Genomic DNA, 17,719 nt, shown 5'->3' with positions numbered 1-17,719 from the left:
TTTAAAAAAAAATGTGTGGGCAAATAAAGTCACTTCTAACCACCAGGTGGCGGTGTTGTGTAACAATTTCTGAGCACAATGCTGGCGATGGGGAAACACCCCATCGCTCCAGACTTCAACTCGTGACATGTTATGCATTTGTATAGCTCAATATCACTAATTGTCAGTTTATATATTGGACATAAACTAACAATTTCCACAAATAATCAATAAAAATTCAAGAGCTTGTAGGGGATCTCCAGAGAGACTGAACATCCTCTATTCAGAAAGCCTCTATGAATATCCCGAAGATGTCTTTATGTTAGCTAGTGTAATTACTGTAAACTGTGTAAATGTAGCCCAAAAGACCCATGCTGAGAAAGAAAGGCTTTACATCACAGAAAGTCTCAGTTTTACAGTTAGCAGTGTGAAACAAGTCTTGAGGCTGAAATTAATTGGCTGGGCAAGGAAGAGGCTTGGTGTTGCAGTAGAACAAAACCTTTGCTAATGCACGGTTCTCCTAAGAGAAATATTCACTTCACACCACTTTAAGAAGATTAATTTCCATTTTCCTAAAATGGAGCTTGACATTCCCCTTCATCTTAAAGGCAAGCCTCTATATTGTTTTAATCATTGTAAAATTATCAAAGACAACATTACTGGAAAGGCCTAGTGAAGCACAGAGACTCTAAGAACAGTCTGTGAAAGTGCTTCAGTCTGGGGAATAGTGTGTTCATTCAAAGCTGTGCAGAGAGAAAGAGATCTGACTGTGATCAATCATTAGGGGTCTGGACTAAAATAGGGAGGGTTAAGCAAAGAGGTATTATTCAACTGATTACTGCACTGCAGCTGAACACCAGAATTTTTTATTGCAATGTGACCTACATAAGGCATGCTTTCTACTGTGCAGTAAAATTTCCCATATCATATCCTCTGTATAATAGTAGTAATATATAATAATAGAATATAGTATTGTGTAAATGTTAGAGACATCTATTCAAACCATATATTCATTCATTCCTTCAGTAAAGAGACTTAAGGTCAGAAAATATGGTAAATCAATCTATATGCCTACACACAAGCAGTTTCATCTAGCCATGTAAACACAGCATTACTTGAGTTCAGATTGTAGATTTTTAAATGAAATGTTACAATAAAAATTGTGAACACATTTTATGCTAAATGTATGTATGTTAAAACTGCAGGAACAAGAGAAATACCAGGCAGTAATACTGAACCTACAAAACACAAAATTGGATTTGTAATAGATTACGGAGCTGTAGTCTCAAATCTACAAAGACATGTAGTCACATACTACTGTGTCTCAGTTCAGACATGTGTAACAAAAGAAAATAACGAAACAAAACTTCAGTTGTTCAAAAGTTCAGTCAGAGACTATAGGACTTCACAGTACTGTGCAAAAATAAATAAATTACACAAACTTGGACATGTAGTTTCATACCACAGTGCTACAGCATATTGAAATCACACTTAATGAAAAGTGCATACAAAAAGTCTATCAAATTCTTCTTAATAGAACATAGGCCTACACCAGTTAAGCTGAGCAACAACAACAAGCTGGCCTTAATTTTGAATAATGTACAGGGTGGGCCATTTATAATGGATACACCTTAATAAAATGGGAATGGTTGGTGATATTAACTTCCTGTTTGTGGCAGAATAGTATATGGGAGGGGGAAAACTTTACAAGATGGGTGGTGACCAATGGTGACCATTTTGAAGTCGGCCATTTTGGATCCAACTTTTGTTTTTTCCATGGGAAGAGGGTCATGTGACACATCAAACTTACTGGGAATTTCACTAGAAAAACAATGGTGTGCTTGGCCCATATAAATGGCCCATCCTGTAGTTAGGTGCATATATATAAACACGTACAAATACACAAACTTTATTTCTTGTGATTCTAAATGCAAAATTAGATTTAAATAAATAATTTGAACTTAATGGCTCATTTGAGTTTAAATGTATGAAGCTTGATCTGTGACTTTTGCACAGTACTGTATATGAGTCATTAAAATCTCAGTCAGAACTGTGTGCAAGCATGATATTCAGTCAGCCTGACAGAAACAAACCTTCAAGCAGTATGTTTTTCTTCATTAGATCACCACTTCCACCAGAGCAGGTTTAAAGTCCGGGTGCATGTCTAATTATAAAGAAAGCTGAATTTCTCACTTTATGAGCAAGATTACTCCACTGATGATGTTCTTGCCTGCATGACTTTGCTGGAGATTTCACACAGTGGCTTTTGCACATTCTTTCATCATCTTTGAGCTTCTGCTCCTCAGGGCTCAGAGCAGGGCGCGGGGGACTTCAACCAGTCTAAATGTTTTTGACCTCTCGGTCTTTAGAGTGAACAGTAACATGACAAATGATTGCCTCATCCATATCCTTGTAATATTAACTTAACAAGACATTATTAATAAAACAACAGAGCTAAAGGAATATCATCCAAGGTACAGCACTTCATAAAGTATTTAATAATTAAATACATAGCTAACAAGTTTTTAGCATGAATCTAATAGTGGGGTTCTTTGTTTCAATGTAATGCAGCTTTCTAAAGGCAGTGTCATACTACCTGGTCAGAATTAGGGTAAACCCTAGTGTGTATCCAGGAGGGGATCTTTTTTGTGCAGAATTTAGAGCCTTTGAGGGACAGAGTTACTGCCCTCCTTTTGTCCTGCCGAAAGGACACACAAAGACTCACAGTTGCATTTTTGCACCTCACCTGATCACCCCCAGATTTGAACAAACATGACATGACAGAAAATCATTACCAGTGGGGAAATGGGGAATGAATGGAGCATTTAGCCACCCTGGAGGGTCCTAAACACCTAACCTGATTCAGTCAAACACAACACAGTCTCAACGTCCTAGTCACAACTCCCCATAAACACAGGCTGCTATTCATAGACTCCGGGTGCCACTCAATCCATTGTTTGCAAGATGGAGAATGATTAGTGATGTATATGTTAATATTAATATTGATATAATACCTAATTGCTAGGCAAGGGCAAGTGAGATCCAGGACAACACTACAAGAGTGCAGGCAAAATGGAGGTGACTACAATGCTCCAGGGCTGTAAATGACCATTGAAATTTACAAAGTCCAAGGAGATAAGTGCCTTCATTTTTAGTGATGTCATACCTAGACAGAGGCTTTGCAGGTTGCCTGTGTCTTGGAGAGCGGAAAGTCGTAAGAGTTGGGAATAGAAGTAACTATACAGCTGTGTTCTTAACCTGTGTTTTATGACCAAAATCCCTGCTCCACCCACAGACAACAAAATATTTTGAGGATTGTGGGTTGATGTCTTGAAACCATAATACACGCGCATACATTGTTGATAACATATACTGATCAGCCATAACCTAAAAATGATCGGTTTAACACTCATTTTAGCAGCTTCACCATAAGTGCATTTTGTTGTTGTACAATTACATGTCAATCTGTTACTCTGCATACTTACTTCAATGGTTAGGACCACAACAAATCAGGTATTATTTGGGTGGTGGATCTTTCTCCACACTGCATTGACACTAAAACGGAGGTAGCGTGTTGCTGTAATTGATGTATTGCACTGGTACTGATGGGTTAGACACAGTTTTTGTACACCTCAGATACAAATATCCAGCCAACAGTGCCCTTTGGGCAGCTTCCCAGGGTAGTTGTGTCTAATAGATTAGCCCGGGGGGAAGGCACAGTACATAAAAAAATTCCAAAAGCACTGCTGTGTCTGATCACTTGTACCAGCACAACACACACTCACACACCAACACATGTCAATATCAGTGCTGAGAATGTTCAGCAGCCCTGTATTACCTTGTCTGTTGCAGTACTGGGAGTCCTAACTGTTGAGGGATATGAGAAAAGGGGATAATGACATATGCAGAGCAACAGATGGTCTACAGCCTGTAATTGTATAACGACAAAGTGTACATTATATGGCGAATAGGGCAGAAAAAACGGGCAATGAGTGTAAAATCAAGGAGGTCATTTTAGCAGAGCAGTATGTTATCAGTAATTTAGGCATCTGTATTCATTTTTCAAAAACAATCCTGTAATCCTTACAATATTCTTACAATCTCAGGGTTAAAACACACATTGAGGACACAATTGTACAATTCCTTTTCTTTGCTCCCTGATCTCAGGACCACTCACATTGCACTTTCTGTCTAGGTATGACGTTACCAGTAATGACGGCACTGATGTCTTTGGGGTCTGTAAATTTCAGTGGCGTTTACAGTTCTGGTGAACAAGAGTCAGATCCAGGTCAGTGCCCACCCTTTTGGCTCCTCCTGCGTGTCTGTCCTCTACCTGCGCTCTTGTCTTGTCGTCCCTGACCTCACTTGCCTAGCCATTAAGTGGCATTTCAGTTCATTTCCCAACCATTCTGGGAAAAGGATGTGACAAAAACTGTGGCACTCAGACTTCATTTTAATAAGAGAAGCCTGCCCCAGTATTCGCCTTTGCCTCCTTCTCATCAGTCGTCTCCTTTGTCTACCTCCAGTCTGATCTTTCCATCCCTGCAGTGGCAAAGGGAGGCCCTGTCACTGTGTATGAGCAGCAGCCACTGAGTGCTGCCCCAGGCTCCAACACTGAGGGTGAAAGTAGGAGGGAAAAGAAGAATGGGGGATGGGTTAGAGACTCACCCAGCCAGCTCCTGTTCAGATACACTGATACAAACACTGGCGGCACAGTGAAAAAGTCCACCACGGAATTCACCTCCAGCCAGAACCACAGCTTATCATTGGCTGCAATGAACTATAGACACACAATGAGAAAAAGCATGGAGAAATCAAACACAGGATACTATTTAACCCTTTTTAGTCAGGCTTATTGCTCAGTTCTACTACAGGTTGGAATCAGAGAATTATATATTTGTGTTGTTACATTTTGTGTTGTTACTTTTTATTTATTTATTTTATTTGTTGAACAGGCTAAATATATTTTGATATAAGCTGTATGATTTGTTTTTGTCCTACTACTAATGGCTACTACACATGCTTTAATAACTGTGTAGTTTAGAAAGAAAAGAAATTAAACTTCATAAAGGCCCTTCCAGTTGAAGTGGGCAGCAGTGTACAATGAAGACTTACTGTAATCATGAAATCATTAGATTTTTGATCAGGTTAAAAAGCATTTCCAAAAGCACCATGTTCTGATGACAAAAAGTACTTACACGTAGCCCAAAGTAGAGTAAGAAGAACACGTTAAATGCCATGTCAATTTGTAACGTGAAGTCTTTGTAGAAATTCTGACAGGATTCTATGGGACTGTGGGAGAGGAAAAAAATATCAATGTTAGATTTTATTCACTATAAAATTATTTTTTAAATCTTTAGAAAATGTTAAATGCACAAAACTTTAACATAAAATTTTACATAATTCAAGTGTGTCATAAACAGCCAAAAAACCTTTCATTCCAATATAAATATGGCAGTATAAATTATGCCAGTATGACATATGATGGAATATGGTCATATTAATCAACTCACTACTGAAATGAAAAAGTTAAAACAACTACTGACAGATTCAATTAAGTTAAAAGGCACTGATTCATAAACAGCCATCAGCTTTGGAGGCGAGGTTAATGTTGCCCTTTCAGTGGCATTATCATTGATCTCGCCCCGAGTCTCAATTATTTATGAACTACTGAGCCTTAGAATTAATAAAAAAAGAGAGCCTGTAAAGTAAACAGAAAAGGCCCAAATGACATGCTTAAAAGAACAAACCATTAGAGGGCCCTTACACAACATGCTTTCTCCTTCCCACTGATTCAATTTTCATACTGTTCTTATTACCAGTTTTATTAATGCAATTTTGTCAAGCAGGAGAATACATGAGCAGACGTTGGATAAAATAACATTCCAGTGTTTGTGCAGCCACAGTTCAAAGAATTAGCAAAACAATCATGCTAACAACACTAAGAATGAATGGTTCTATCTTGACTAATCTCTTATTTTTAAGCTATATATTTTATATACGTCCTTAAATAGCATATTACTATTAATAATTATTTGCTAAGTATTTCTCAAAAACATTTAATTACTGTTTTCAAATAAAGGGGCAGATGCATTATTCCCCCACACATAGACTACCACCACATAGCAGAACATTTGGCATGGGCCATCTACCCCTCAGAGCACAATTCTGCCCTCATTCCACATCAACATGCCCTGCTGACCTTCAACCTGAATCTGGTTTTCCAGGAGAGGAAACTCTTACAGACAGAAAGAGAAGGAATGGTAATGTACAGAAAGCCTTCCCATATGGCTTCATCCACCACAGCAGGCGCATCAGAGCACTCAGCCCATGAATAATTGATCACATATTCATCTGGGCACAATTCTATAGCTGCCACAGAAGGGGAAAGCCCTGTTTGCTGTTTGTGTAGCAAAGTATACAAAAATGGTAACACATAATATAATAATTCATGGTGTTCTAAAAATACTATGCATGCTAGTGAAGAAATTTGGCGGATACTTGATGCTACTTGCAAACATGCAAGTGTTTGATTACACAGAAGCACAGAAAAAATGGCATTGTACGTCATTGTCGCTTTTCCACCACATGGGTCCGGCTCTAAGCGACTCGACTCTACACGGGTCGGTTCCGCACGCTGGCAGGGCTCCCTCTTGAAATGGACCCGGTGACGTTGCAAAACCAAGTCTCTAACAGGACTCGCTGGCTTTTCAAAAATCACAACAACGGCAGCGGAAAAGTTAGGCGCTGTTTAATCATCGTGTATTCGTGTGTCGTTTTAGTTTTCTGGACTGAACTCGGCTCTGCGCCCCAGTCCTCACAGGTCGGTTTTACTTATTGCACGTTCGGATTTCATTGGAAATTTTCGTCGGCCACCGCCCTCTTCAAAACACGAGGTAAAGTTACGAGCTGCTGTGGTGAGTCCAATAAAAATAAATGTGAAAGCTGCTGTAAAAAAAGAGATTTTACAAGCAGCGAGTTTGTACTGGATTTGAATGAGCTCTGCATTTCGTGTTGATTGGCATGGCTCTGGCCAATCAGCGGTCTGCAGGGTTTACACGTCACCGTTTAGTGACGGTTGGAACTCCGGAGCGAGCTGGGACTGAAAACCTACCCGGTTCCAGGGGCCAAGTACCAGATTTGGCCAGTGGAAAAGCAAAAGACCCTTGCTGAGTCGAGTAGAGTCGTGTAGGTTCTCCGCAGTGGAAAATTGCCTTAAAGGCTTAGAGACTGACCAATATATAGACAGGCTATTCACCAATATATATGTGCCATGGAAAAAAAAATCTCAATCAGTAATTAGAACGTGGAATTAATTAAAAATGGAGGAAAAGCTACAAATATAATTTTATAGATATTGTTCCTTTATTTTGGCCATTTATTCATTAACCACTTCATAGTATTTATTGTTATAAGACCTACTGGGGCAGGATTAGTTTTATGTGGGGAATATATGTTAATGTGAGTAATAAACGTTTTCCACAAGATGTCAGTAATGTTTATGGTGGATTCGCACTGCATAAGAAATCTCGGTTAAAATTACAGAGATCAGAGTGGCTACTCGATTCATGCACTGCCGTCACACTGTGGATCAGATACATCAGAGCTACTGAACTATTTAGTGTCACAACTGTTCTGAGAACAGCCTAAAAATATCTAGCACTCAACGACCTTATCTTAGTCCTTCATAACAGATAACAGGGGAGAAGACGGCCCAAACCTTTACTAAACCTTCATACAGATATTATGAATACTTCATATTGATATTATGAACAGTTAAGTTAAAGTGTAGGACACATATTCATAATAATACATATGGAGGCTACTATTGCGCAGTAAACCTACCTACAGCCACCAAAAATGTCTCTTCCCTGAGTGATTCTTCAGGTCGTTCTGTGGATTTTATCGTGATGTTTCAGTGTGCTGCTGAGCTTTTACTTAAACTGCATATTTCATCACTAAACTGCCTCCTCCAGCTCCTCCGCTCTCAGGGAAACCCGCGAAAATCTCCTTTTCCCTGGAATATTCCCCACATGTCAAGTCGGATGGGATTAATATAACCTGGGGTTATTTCTGCTGCTTGTTTTATAGTAGGTGAAAGGCACAGGAATCTTTCCTGAAACAGGAGTGCACACTCCAGGTACAGATGGGCGGGATTAAAACTACTGAGATACTTCAGTAGTAATTACTTTACCTCAGGTCTACAGGTAAAACTAATCCCATCCGAATAAGGACATAGTGGGTCTAAAGCCTATCAATCAGCAGAAGGCAGGAACATACTTTGGAGAGGGCACCAGTCCATCAAAAACACATGCATCCTTACACTCATGGTGGGGTTTGAACCCACCAGCCACAAACAAACAAAAATCCTGGAGCTGTGTGATACTGACACTACTTGTTGTGACACTGCTGCCCATGTTGCCCCCAACCTAAAATAGTGTTTTAGAGCAATGCAGATTAAGAGTTGCTAAAATTCTTTGGTTTTCATTTTTAAACATAAAAACAAAACAAAAATAAATATTTTTTTTAATTTCCCATAACACTTCATGGTTCTACAAGTATATTGCTGTAGTATAGCATATTATATAGTAGTATATTAATAAATATTCATTATAAATCTAATGTGAAATTGGTGTCAATCATAACATTCTCAGATGAGTCAGGCCTCAGTGTGTGTATTCTATACAACATAAACCAGAAACCTTAATCTACAGAGTCAATGTCATCATACAAACCGAAATCACATGAGATCCCTGTCCTGGAACACATGGGATCCAAGCAAAAAATAGCAATGGCCAAGCCTTCTGCTTCCACCTGCCACCTCCTTCAGCGTTGTCCTAGCGTGAGAGACTGGACTCCCAGTGGCATAAGGGACCATTTGTCTTTGAATGTCTCTATATAGCACATGGCTGATTTCAGGTCAGGCACAGAGTGCTGTGGGTGGACTCCACTGAGGACCAACCTCACACTAGGTGGCCTCAGCTCCATATCATAAAGACTGGAGAACAGTGTGTGGCTCTGGAGGACGTGCAGCAGTGTCGTGCCTACCTGAGGGATATATACACACGACACAGACAGCTACTTCAGGCTAACTATTCTTCTTCATAACAGCCAGCTTTTTTACAGGTATCAGGTCTAAAAAAATAAAAGGCCTTTTCAGCCGTTTGGAATTTAAAGATACGTTCAGTGTTTATCACCATGTACACTCCAAAAATATCTACACCTTATGTTTATCACAGCTTTAAACAAGACTCAGTAAGCTTCATGAATTAAAGAAAAATGGGAATTAAGAAGATGTGTGTGTGTGTGCATGTGAGAGAGAGAGAGAGAGAGAGAGAGAGAAAGTGCTATAGAGAGAGAAAGTGAGCCATTGTCCCTGATGGGCTACAGGGCCAGGTTAATACTGCAGTGATTGATTCAGGCCAAGGCACCATTTCTAAAATAAGAGTGATTTAGCACCTGCGAGGGCACCAGACAAATAAAACCTCAGTTGGGACCCTAAAAATAGCTTCTTGGTTTTGATTCTCCCCGAAGCACTCCCAGTATGTGGTTCATTTAAAGGAGAAAACACATACTGCCTATGTGCCTTTCACTTAATGAAACTGACAGGAGGGCCTGGAATGTCTGAGTAAGGCGAACAGAAGACAGGATATTGTACTTAGCAACTCATTTAGTAACTGTTTGAACAATAGCACCCTGCTCGTAATGCCACAGCTTCTGATTAGAAGTATAAATATGAACCATCTTATTCACCCAATCCTGCAAAACACTGTGAAGTAGGCATTTAATGCAGTCTGAAGTAGAGGACATGCTGTAACTCACTGACCCATTCACTGTTAGAGAAACCAGCCTAGTAGACACACCCTTTTACACCCTTCACACCTTCAGCTGAATAATGTTACACTGGCAGATGTTCACATTAGGTTATTAAAAATCTCCCAGTAAGTGAAATTTAAGTGTGATTTAAAATGAATAGGGGGAATAAATAAATGGTTTGAAAAAACAACATTAAAACATTTTTAAAATACCATTCATTCATTCATGTTCTGTAACTGCTTCATCTTTGCAGTGTGTCTGAAGCCTATTCTGAATCCTTGGGTACAAGACCGGGACACCCTGCCATCACAGGACATCACAGTCACACACATACACACTTGAAAGCAGCAGGTCAGTGCTGAAAAACAGGACATTTAAAGCTCTGCTTTTAGATAGAACTTATGTTAGCATGTGCCCATTTTTTGTATTTTTATTTTTCTATGAAATTTTCTGGTACCAGCCATCCTTTCCAAATATATTTGTGTTTGTATTGGCCTCTTTGACCTCTACATTTAAAAAAAAATAAATGGGAAATTAAAATCATGTTCTTTCTCCATGTTGTATCGGAAATGTATCGTATCTTGGAGCAAAAACAGCAATATGTATTGTACTGTGAAATGTGTGTATGGTTGCACCCCTAGACAATAGTAGTTAAGTGCAACTCAAGTTAAAACATTGTGTGTTTGGTTGTGAAACGCAGTCATATATTACATGCAAATTTAGAGCACTAGGAAAAAGGGAGTGATTGGGCTGGATCCTTCTGCATAGCATAATGTGACATAATTTCAAAGGTATGCTATCGGGTGTATCTATAAATGTAATGCACCTATGTAAATATCTCATGGTATAGCACTCCCTCACGTATTATTTGCTTAAGCAGTCCTTGACAGTGTAGACGTCCCTCATATGCCGATCTCATTTCTTATGCAACTAATTAAAATAATTACACAGGTAAGATATGGCATTTCATTTTAATCTGCTATCTATTGACTGAGGCTTTTCAATAAATGGGATCACATTGTCAACCTCCAATATCATTGACCGCTGCCTTATGCTGTGCAGCACATCTGTTTGATTAGCTATGTATGTAAAGGAAGGATAGTCGTAAAGTGCTGCATCAGTTGTAAGAGCCTGGTGTCTGCAGAGGGCTGTTTTGAGTTAAGTCTCTTCTTCCTTCCAGTGAATAATTGAGAGAACATGGCTAATATGAATTTTCTACCAAGAACTAAGAAGCATATGAGAAAATAAAGGCAAGATTTGGATTTCAGACATTTTTACCTTAGAAGACAAAATGTGTTTAAAAAATTGTAATAAATAATAATGAAAAAAGACAATAGCCTACCAGCACTATCACAAAGAGGTCTGGCTTTTATATAGATAAAGAAATGAGAGACATCTGTGAACCTAAGTCATGTGACCCAAACAAGAGTGAGTGGCAAGAGACCACATCAGGGAACTGGAGCATCTGGCTACGCAAACAAAACAGGAAGCACAAGATCATTACACGAAGCAAAGTACCTAGATGGAAACAATTTAGATTGGTTCAGGTTAATCTTTTACATTGATGCATTTGACAAGCACTTTTACCAGAGAAATGTACAACTTAATAATTACAAAAGGGGTTCCGATATAAAAATGGTGTGTTTGCATGGGAAAAGCATCATACTCCTGTCTTTCACTTAAGTTGACACTAACCAAGAAAAAGACCCTGTTTCTGCAAGATTACTGTATCAGACCAGCTTATGACTGTACTCTCTGACATTCAGGCAAAGTTTAGTATGTAAGCATTGTGTATCTGGGTATCCACACTGACGTGTGTTTGGCAGGGTCTAGGCTTGAGGCTTCTTTTGGATTTTAGCCTATATAAAGTAGCTAAAGATATCTTCAGAGTAAACAGCAAAGCACATTCGTAAATCGCTCTGGATACAAGCTTCTGCTAAATGCCTTAAATGTAAATGCAACAGATGTTGGATACTGCTACAACAATTAATCCAGCTAACTATCACTTTTTGTATGATCTACCTGAATGCATTGAGAACATAATATTACTTATGTATTTTATAATCTAATCTGCACAGTTGTGAGTGTAAACAATTAACAATTTTAAATGTTGCTTTTTTTTTTTTTTTTAGCTCACCGGGGAAGCAACTACACCCTTAGGAATCACTTTCTTCAACTGTGCACTTCTAGTTCCCATTATTATTTAACCAGCTGCAGTAAGAGAAAAATTGAAATTCTCGCTTAAAATTAGCCTTTGAGCATATTTGAGAACTCCTGCCTATCCGTTTTCCAATCCTCCCCACCCCCCCCCCTCTGCCTCTCTTGCTCCTCACTCTCACTCTGATGAGGCTGAGCTTAAATCTGGAACTCTACCCAGGCTTCTAGTGTGTGGGAGATCTGAGAGCACAGGGACTCACCACTAGAATTAAACCATGTGGATTATTCATTCCTGCATTGCAGGGGAGCCTGATTGTGTCTAAAGCTTCTCAGACTGTAGCCGTGCTAGAAACTCAATCTAATGCCAGGTTATTCAGACTCATATGAACAGACCTATTAACTCTAATCTCTGTCCAAGGGTAGGTATTTCTTCTCAGCTAACTACATAAATGAGTTGTTAGGTGCTGTTTCTTTTCTTCCTTATTCATCTCTACAATTGATTGATTGTTTAATATGCTTAGTGCTGTAGGTCCTAAAGGCACCACTGAATTTAACTGCACACACATTGCACCATCGCTCCTACAAAGGCAATGTGATAACAAAAATACCGCACAAGTGGGACACAAACAAAGGCATCCCTTGAAGGAGAGCCTCCCTGCTGCTGGCCTACATATCCCTTTCTTCATTGTGCAGTCCCAATAAAAAATGAGACTCATGTCCAGGGGGAAAAGCGCCGCCTGTTCCCATTAAGAATATGACAACGGGGAGGAGGAAAAAAATTTATGATTTACCTACAAAATGTAAATTTAGCATCGACTATATGACTGGACAATTTTCTACCTATTGTCAGAGAGACTGGTAAATTTCTTTTACTTCATACATTGAAGAAAAATCTATTTTGCCATGTAAAATAATCTAATCAATTTAGAGGCAGAACTTTTTTCAAAACAAACACACACATGGGGGTGGTTTTCACAAAAAAAAAACTCCCATGAGAAAGCGCTTAAAACAGATTTTCCAATACATCTACCTGCATCATTTTGCTACAAAACACATGCCACAGACATCTGAAATTAAGTAAGAAGTAAGTGTACAAAGGTTTATTCACAGATGCATGTAGATAACCAATATGAATGCAAGGAATCATGTTTATGTATTTACTTCCTCAAGGTTTCATGAATGTTGAACATTTCATATACATTCCTGGGCAGGCATCTGAAGTTGAGGCAGCTGGTATCTAGTATGCGAGACTACCAAACTGTATCTATAAGTGTACTAGTCCAGTTTTTAGTAACACAGAAAAACTCTCTTTGTAATATGAGGCTGCACATTTTAATGTCCTTTAGTTAGAATTGAAATGCTAATGTAGCTAACAAGTGACGGAGTATTATAATCATTATCTAGCATCCAGCAAATTGCATGGTTAAGCGTTCAGAGTTCTTTCATAAACTAATATATGCTTGCTTATGTGTTTTCTAACACTTTGACATACTTATCTAAAATAATGCTTGATCAGGCCTACTTCTGCTGCAGCTGTTGTCCCAGTTGAAAGGTAATTTTACATAACAGTAACAGAAACACAAACAACTCTGTAGGATAAACAACAATGCCACTTACCCCAGGAAACCTATCTTGGCTAATTGCAAACATTTGTGTTAAAAGGAAAATGTGTGATTGGAAAGACTTCTGTGCAAAAGTCAATGACCACAGTTTAATCTTTTCATTTTCCAAACAATATGAACATTAAGAATAGCCTATATATTTTAGTGTGACTGAGTTCACCAGTGCTGCAGAACAGAAGCAAACCATCATTAGCACATGGCAATAGCATGCAATACTAGCCCTTTCACTTCAGTTCAATGTGTACATGAGTGGTTAGAGAAACAGAAAACACGAATCTCTAAACTGTTTGATCTGGCCTTAGCTGCCTAAACTCTAGGGAGGTTACTGGTTGGCCACAAGAGAGGGCTGTGCATCCACTGAGCTGAGTAAAGTGCCCCCCTGAGAGGTAGGCATGACCACTGAAGCAGAGATAAAAGCTCATCTTCTCACAGCAAAACCCCCCACCCACCCCTTCCCTGCCAATATAGCTTTTTACCCTTCAACACATTTTGAGTTACCTTAGGGAGGTACCATCATCTTAGAATCACTCAAAACGTTAGACTTGAGCTGTTCCCTGATGGCTTTTTAAATGAACCATTAGACTGTCCATTTGTGCACCACTGGCAAGATGCATTTGTCATGTTTTTCTTTTGTATTTAGGTTCTATATACAAACAGATAAATCTAAGTGAGTTTTTTTTCCAGATTAACAGAGACAGTTCTGTTGCTAACAGTTCTCCAATAAAATACCTTCTGACGATCCACTACCAAGACATTACCCTTTGAGTCATGCTAGCCACAGAGGTCAGCTGAAGAGCGTTATCACAGTTAGCTATGGAGAGTGCAGAGAAGCTGCACACATCTCTCTACAAGGAAAATAGGAGCAGGGGGGTGTTTAGCCGGTACAGAACAGAACTGGACTAAGGGCCTAACTCTATAGGTTCACCATGTTTAGATTAAGGGCAGGTCCCAGCACCCAGCGCAGCTGCAACAGCCTGATTCAAAGCAGACCCAGGTGAAAGGGTGAGGAGGATAGTGACAAATGTCCTAGTTCTATCCTTAGATAAATGAGAACAGAGAGACACCACCACATACACAGAGGTATAAATACTGTTTTAAGACACCACACCTTTTTTTTTTGTACTTTATTCTCTCACAGAAAGGCAATATTCTCCAACCCAGTAAATACATCAACAACACTGTAAATCAACAGTCACCATTTTACTTCTTTAACGTGACATATTTTCTAGTGAAACAGAACATGTCGGTGAAAAGTATTATGGTCATGTAATTACTTCTGCAATTTCTGCAATATTCATTCACATATGACTGGATGGTGAAAAAGCAAGCATTTGGTTTCCTAATGTGTTTTTCAGGTCCCATAGGCCCTTGCATATATAATCACATGCCATAAGGTGTTTTACATGTCGAGATATAAAAGAACAAGTATCAATAAATGTTATAGTATGTACTGGGATAATGCATACATGTTATACAGCAGGGGTTCCCAATGCATCTATCATGATCACTTTGGTTGATCGAGCCATTTAAATAATGCGAATCCGCATTTTTTCCACATAAAGACAATGAAGTCCAAATATCTGTCAGCACTGATGATTACTTGGAAGTCTGCTTGAGAATTGGTTCACACTCTAACCAGAGCCCCACACACACAAATCAAACCTGCGACTGGTTCAAAGATATTACTTCTTTTTGGCCTTTTCATTGTTTCAGTGAAAGAGGGAAATAAATAGTGTATTATACTTGTTAATAAAGGGATCATTCTGTGATATATTCATGCAATTTTTACTGCATGCAATTTAATTTCACTGTGTATTTGAATTGAATGACAGTAAACTTAGGCTGAGGTTATAAATAGCTCTAGTTTTTACAACAACCCTATTGGAAACGTTTAGCCCTAGAGCTTTACTATGACACCTGCCCAGTCACCAGACCGGACCAGACTTCACACAGCACAGTAAATCAGAACAGGATTAGTCTGTCAAATGTCAATCAAAGCTCAAAATACAGTAGCTTCTCCCAAAAGCCTGCTTACCAGAAAGTGTTCCACTGACAGAGAACCCAACATTTAAAAGACAATGGGTTAATTTCCAGTGCTGTTTTTCATCATCTGGTTTCATAATCTGGCTTATCCCCTCATTTTAAAGTGACTTAAGTCTCTTCTATAATTCCTACTTTTCTGACTGCTAAGCTGATGGAGAGAACTAATCACAACCAGCAATGTCAAGCTATAGACCATATGCCAAATGCTGTGTATCACACAACAAGATATGTGTTGTCAGAAATTGAGATGCCAGCTTGGGTTTGTGGAATGATGCATAAATACAGAAGCTTGTCGGCTGCTTTAGCTCCTCTAAAATCCTGACCCTGGCATTATAGGGATTAAAAATTTCCATCACGGCCAGCTTTGCTCCTGTGTACTGACTGAGGCAGTCAACTCAGCAACAGGCCCACAGAGATGCCCACTTTATCTGTCCCTTTACATGCGTGACTGGAGACACACTGAGAAACAATTTCAACATTCATTCACTCACACAGAGCTTAGATTAAAACTGCCCCCCATTCAGAACAGAATCCATTGTGGCACCTATAATGTGTACAGTGTAGCCACTGGACAAAAGAAAACAGTCTGCAGGCTACAAAGTCTAGAGGGGACACCAGTTATTTTACAAATTCACTGTGACACATTAAGGTCTAGATGTTGAAGCAGTTTCAAACACTGCAGGTTTAGCTGTACATAGTGCATACTGTGTGTGTCATAAAATTAAACAACAAATTTACAAATTAATAAAACAATATTATCTTCAGGGCGGCACTGTGGTGCAGCAGGTAGTGTCACAGTCACACAGCTCCAGGGACCTGGAGGTTGTGGGTTAAAGTCCCACTCTGGGTGACTGTCTGTGAGGAGTTTGGTGTGTTCTCCCTGTTTCCTTGTGGCTTTCCTCCGGGTGCTCCCGTTTCCTCCCACGGTCCAAAAACACATGTTGGTAGGTGGATTGGCAACTCAAGATTGTCCCTAGCTGTGAGTGAATGTGTGAGTGTGTGTTGCCCTGTGAAGGACTCGTGCCCCCCCTCCAAGGTGTGTTCCTGCCTTGTGCCCAGTGATTCCCGAACTGGGCACAACCACCACCCAGAACTGGATAAGCGGCTACAGACAATCAGTGAACAAATGAATGAATGTTATCTTCAGTAAACATAACAGGCTGCCAGAAAACATGAGGATGTGAGAATATATAAAACATGAAGACTGTGTTTGCTGTTGTCTATAACAATTCAGATTAGAAGATTTGTTTGAATTGGGAAATCAGTCTTTACCAGTGCTAAACTACAATCTACACTGGCTATAATGCTTGTTCAATAGCTGCCACAAGACTCACAATTCCTGCAATGCAGGAAGATTCACTAGGCAGATTCACAATTCATCTGTGAGAAGAGCTGGTACAAGTGAACGCTCTTGCTCCTGGGTCCTGGGTCAACAATAAACATTAAAAGCTATCAGCCCTGTGTTACTATGTTAAAATCCCCTAATGTCAAATCAAGGATTCAAGTTTGCAACCTTCCACTTACTGGTATTAAGCGTTTATCCACTGAGTCACTGCTTCCCTCAAGGCAAGATGACAGGAGGTACACAGGATCAGGAAAAATGAGTTCCATTTGCAAACAGTGATACCTGGTTTCCTGGGCAACAGCTGGGCAAACGAACAGCACACCTGTCTCTAAGGAGCATGAGGGAGGAGGGGCGGGCACCAGAGATGCTCAGCCTGATGTAACCATGGAAACTGATTCACTTGGCTGCCATTGACAAAATAATCATGTCATACCAAGAATGAATTTAAAGTCCTATATTCCACTGGGCACAGAACAAAGGTAGAGAATTCTTTAATGGCACACTGCACATATCAGATAATAGAGGGATCATTAAAATGTGGTACCATTACCTACATTGGAAAATAGCAGAGAAATATACTCGACCTGTGATCTGTACTAACACAATTATCCAGTGAGTTTCTTCATTAGCCACTCGGCTCAAGCATAGCTCTTACAGATCCTTTACAGGTCCTTTTCAATAAGGCTGAGATGTACCTGACCCTTGGACCAAGGAAAATGTGCTGTGCTTATGAGCTAGCTAGCAACCAAGCACAAGG

General features: G+C 39.5%; 1 protein-coding gene and 1 long non-coding RNA gene across 7 annotated transcripts in view; one reads left to right on the top strand and one right to left on the bottom strand.

Moving 5' to 3' along the window:
• kcnma1a (potassium large conductance calcium-activated channel, subfamily M, alpha member 1a) overlaps positions 1-17,719 on the bottom strand; it is a 199,379-nt gene that overhangs the window by 74,773 nt on the left and 106,887 nt on the right. For all 6 annotated transcript variants that reach the window (XM_066679541.1, XM_066679542.1, XM_066679537.1 and 3 more), the window contains exons 4-5: positions 5,178-5,271; positions 4,648-4,759 (exon numbers count right to left, since the gene is read on the bottom strand). In XM_066679541.1, coding sequence (XP_066535638.1) covers positions 4,648-4,759; positions 5,178-5,271 — 206 coding nt within the window. The remainder of the gene's footprint in view (positions 1-4,647; positions 4,760-5,177; positions 5,272-17,719) is intronic.
• LOC136705784 (uncharacterized) lies at positions 6,739-12,098 on the top strand. Its single transcript, XR_010804088.1, has 3 exons — positions 6,739-6,875; positions 10,049-10,146; positions 11,928-12,098. It is a non-coding gene; the product is annotated as an uncharacterized lncRNA (long non-coding RNA).

Source organism: Hoplias malabaricus, chromosome 8, assembly GCF_029633855.1.
Source record: "Hoplias malabaricus isolate fHopMal1 chromosome 8, fHopMal1.hap1, whole genome shotgun sequence".
Taxonomy (NCBI): domain Eukaryota; kingdom Metazoa; phylum Chordata; class Actinopteri; order Characiformes; family Erythrinidae; genus Hoplias; species Hoplias malabaricus.
This window is presented reverse-complemented; position numbering and strand designations above follow the sequence as displayed.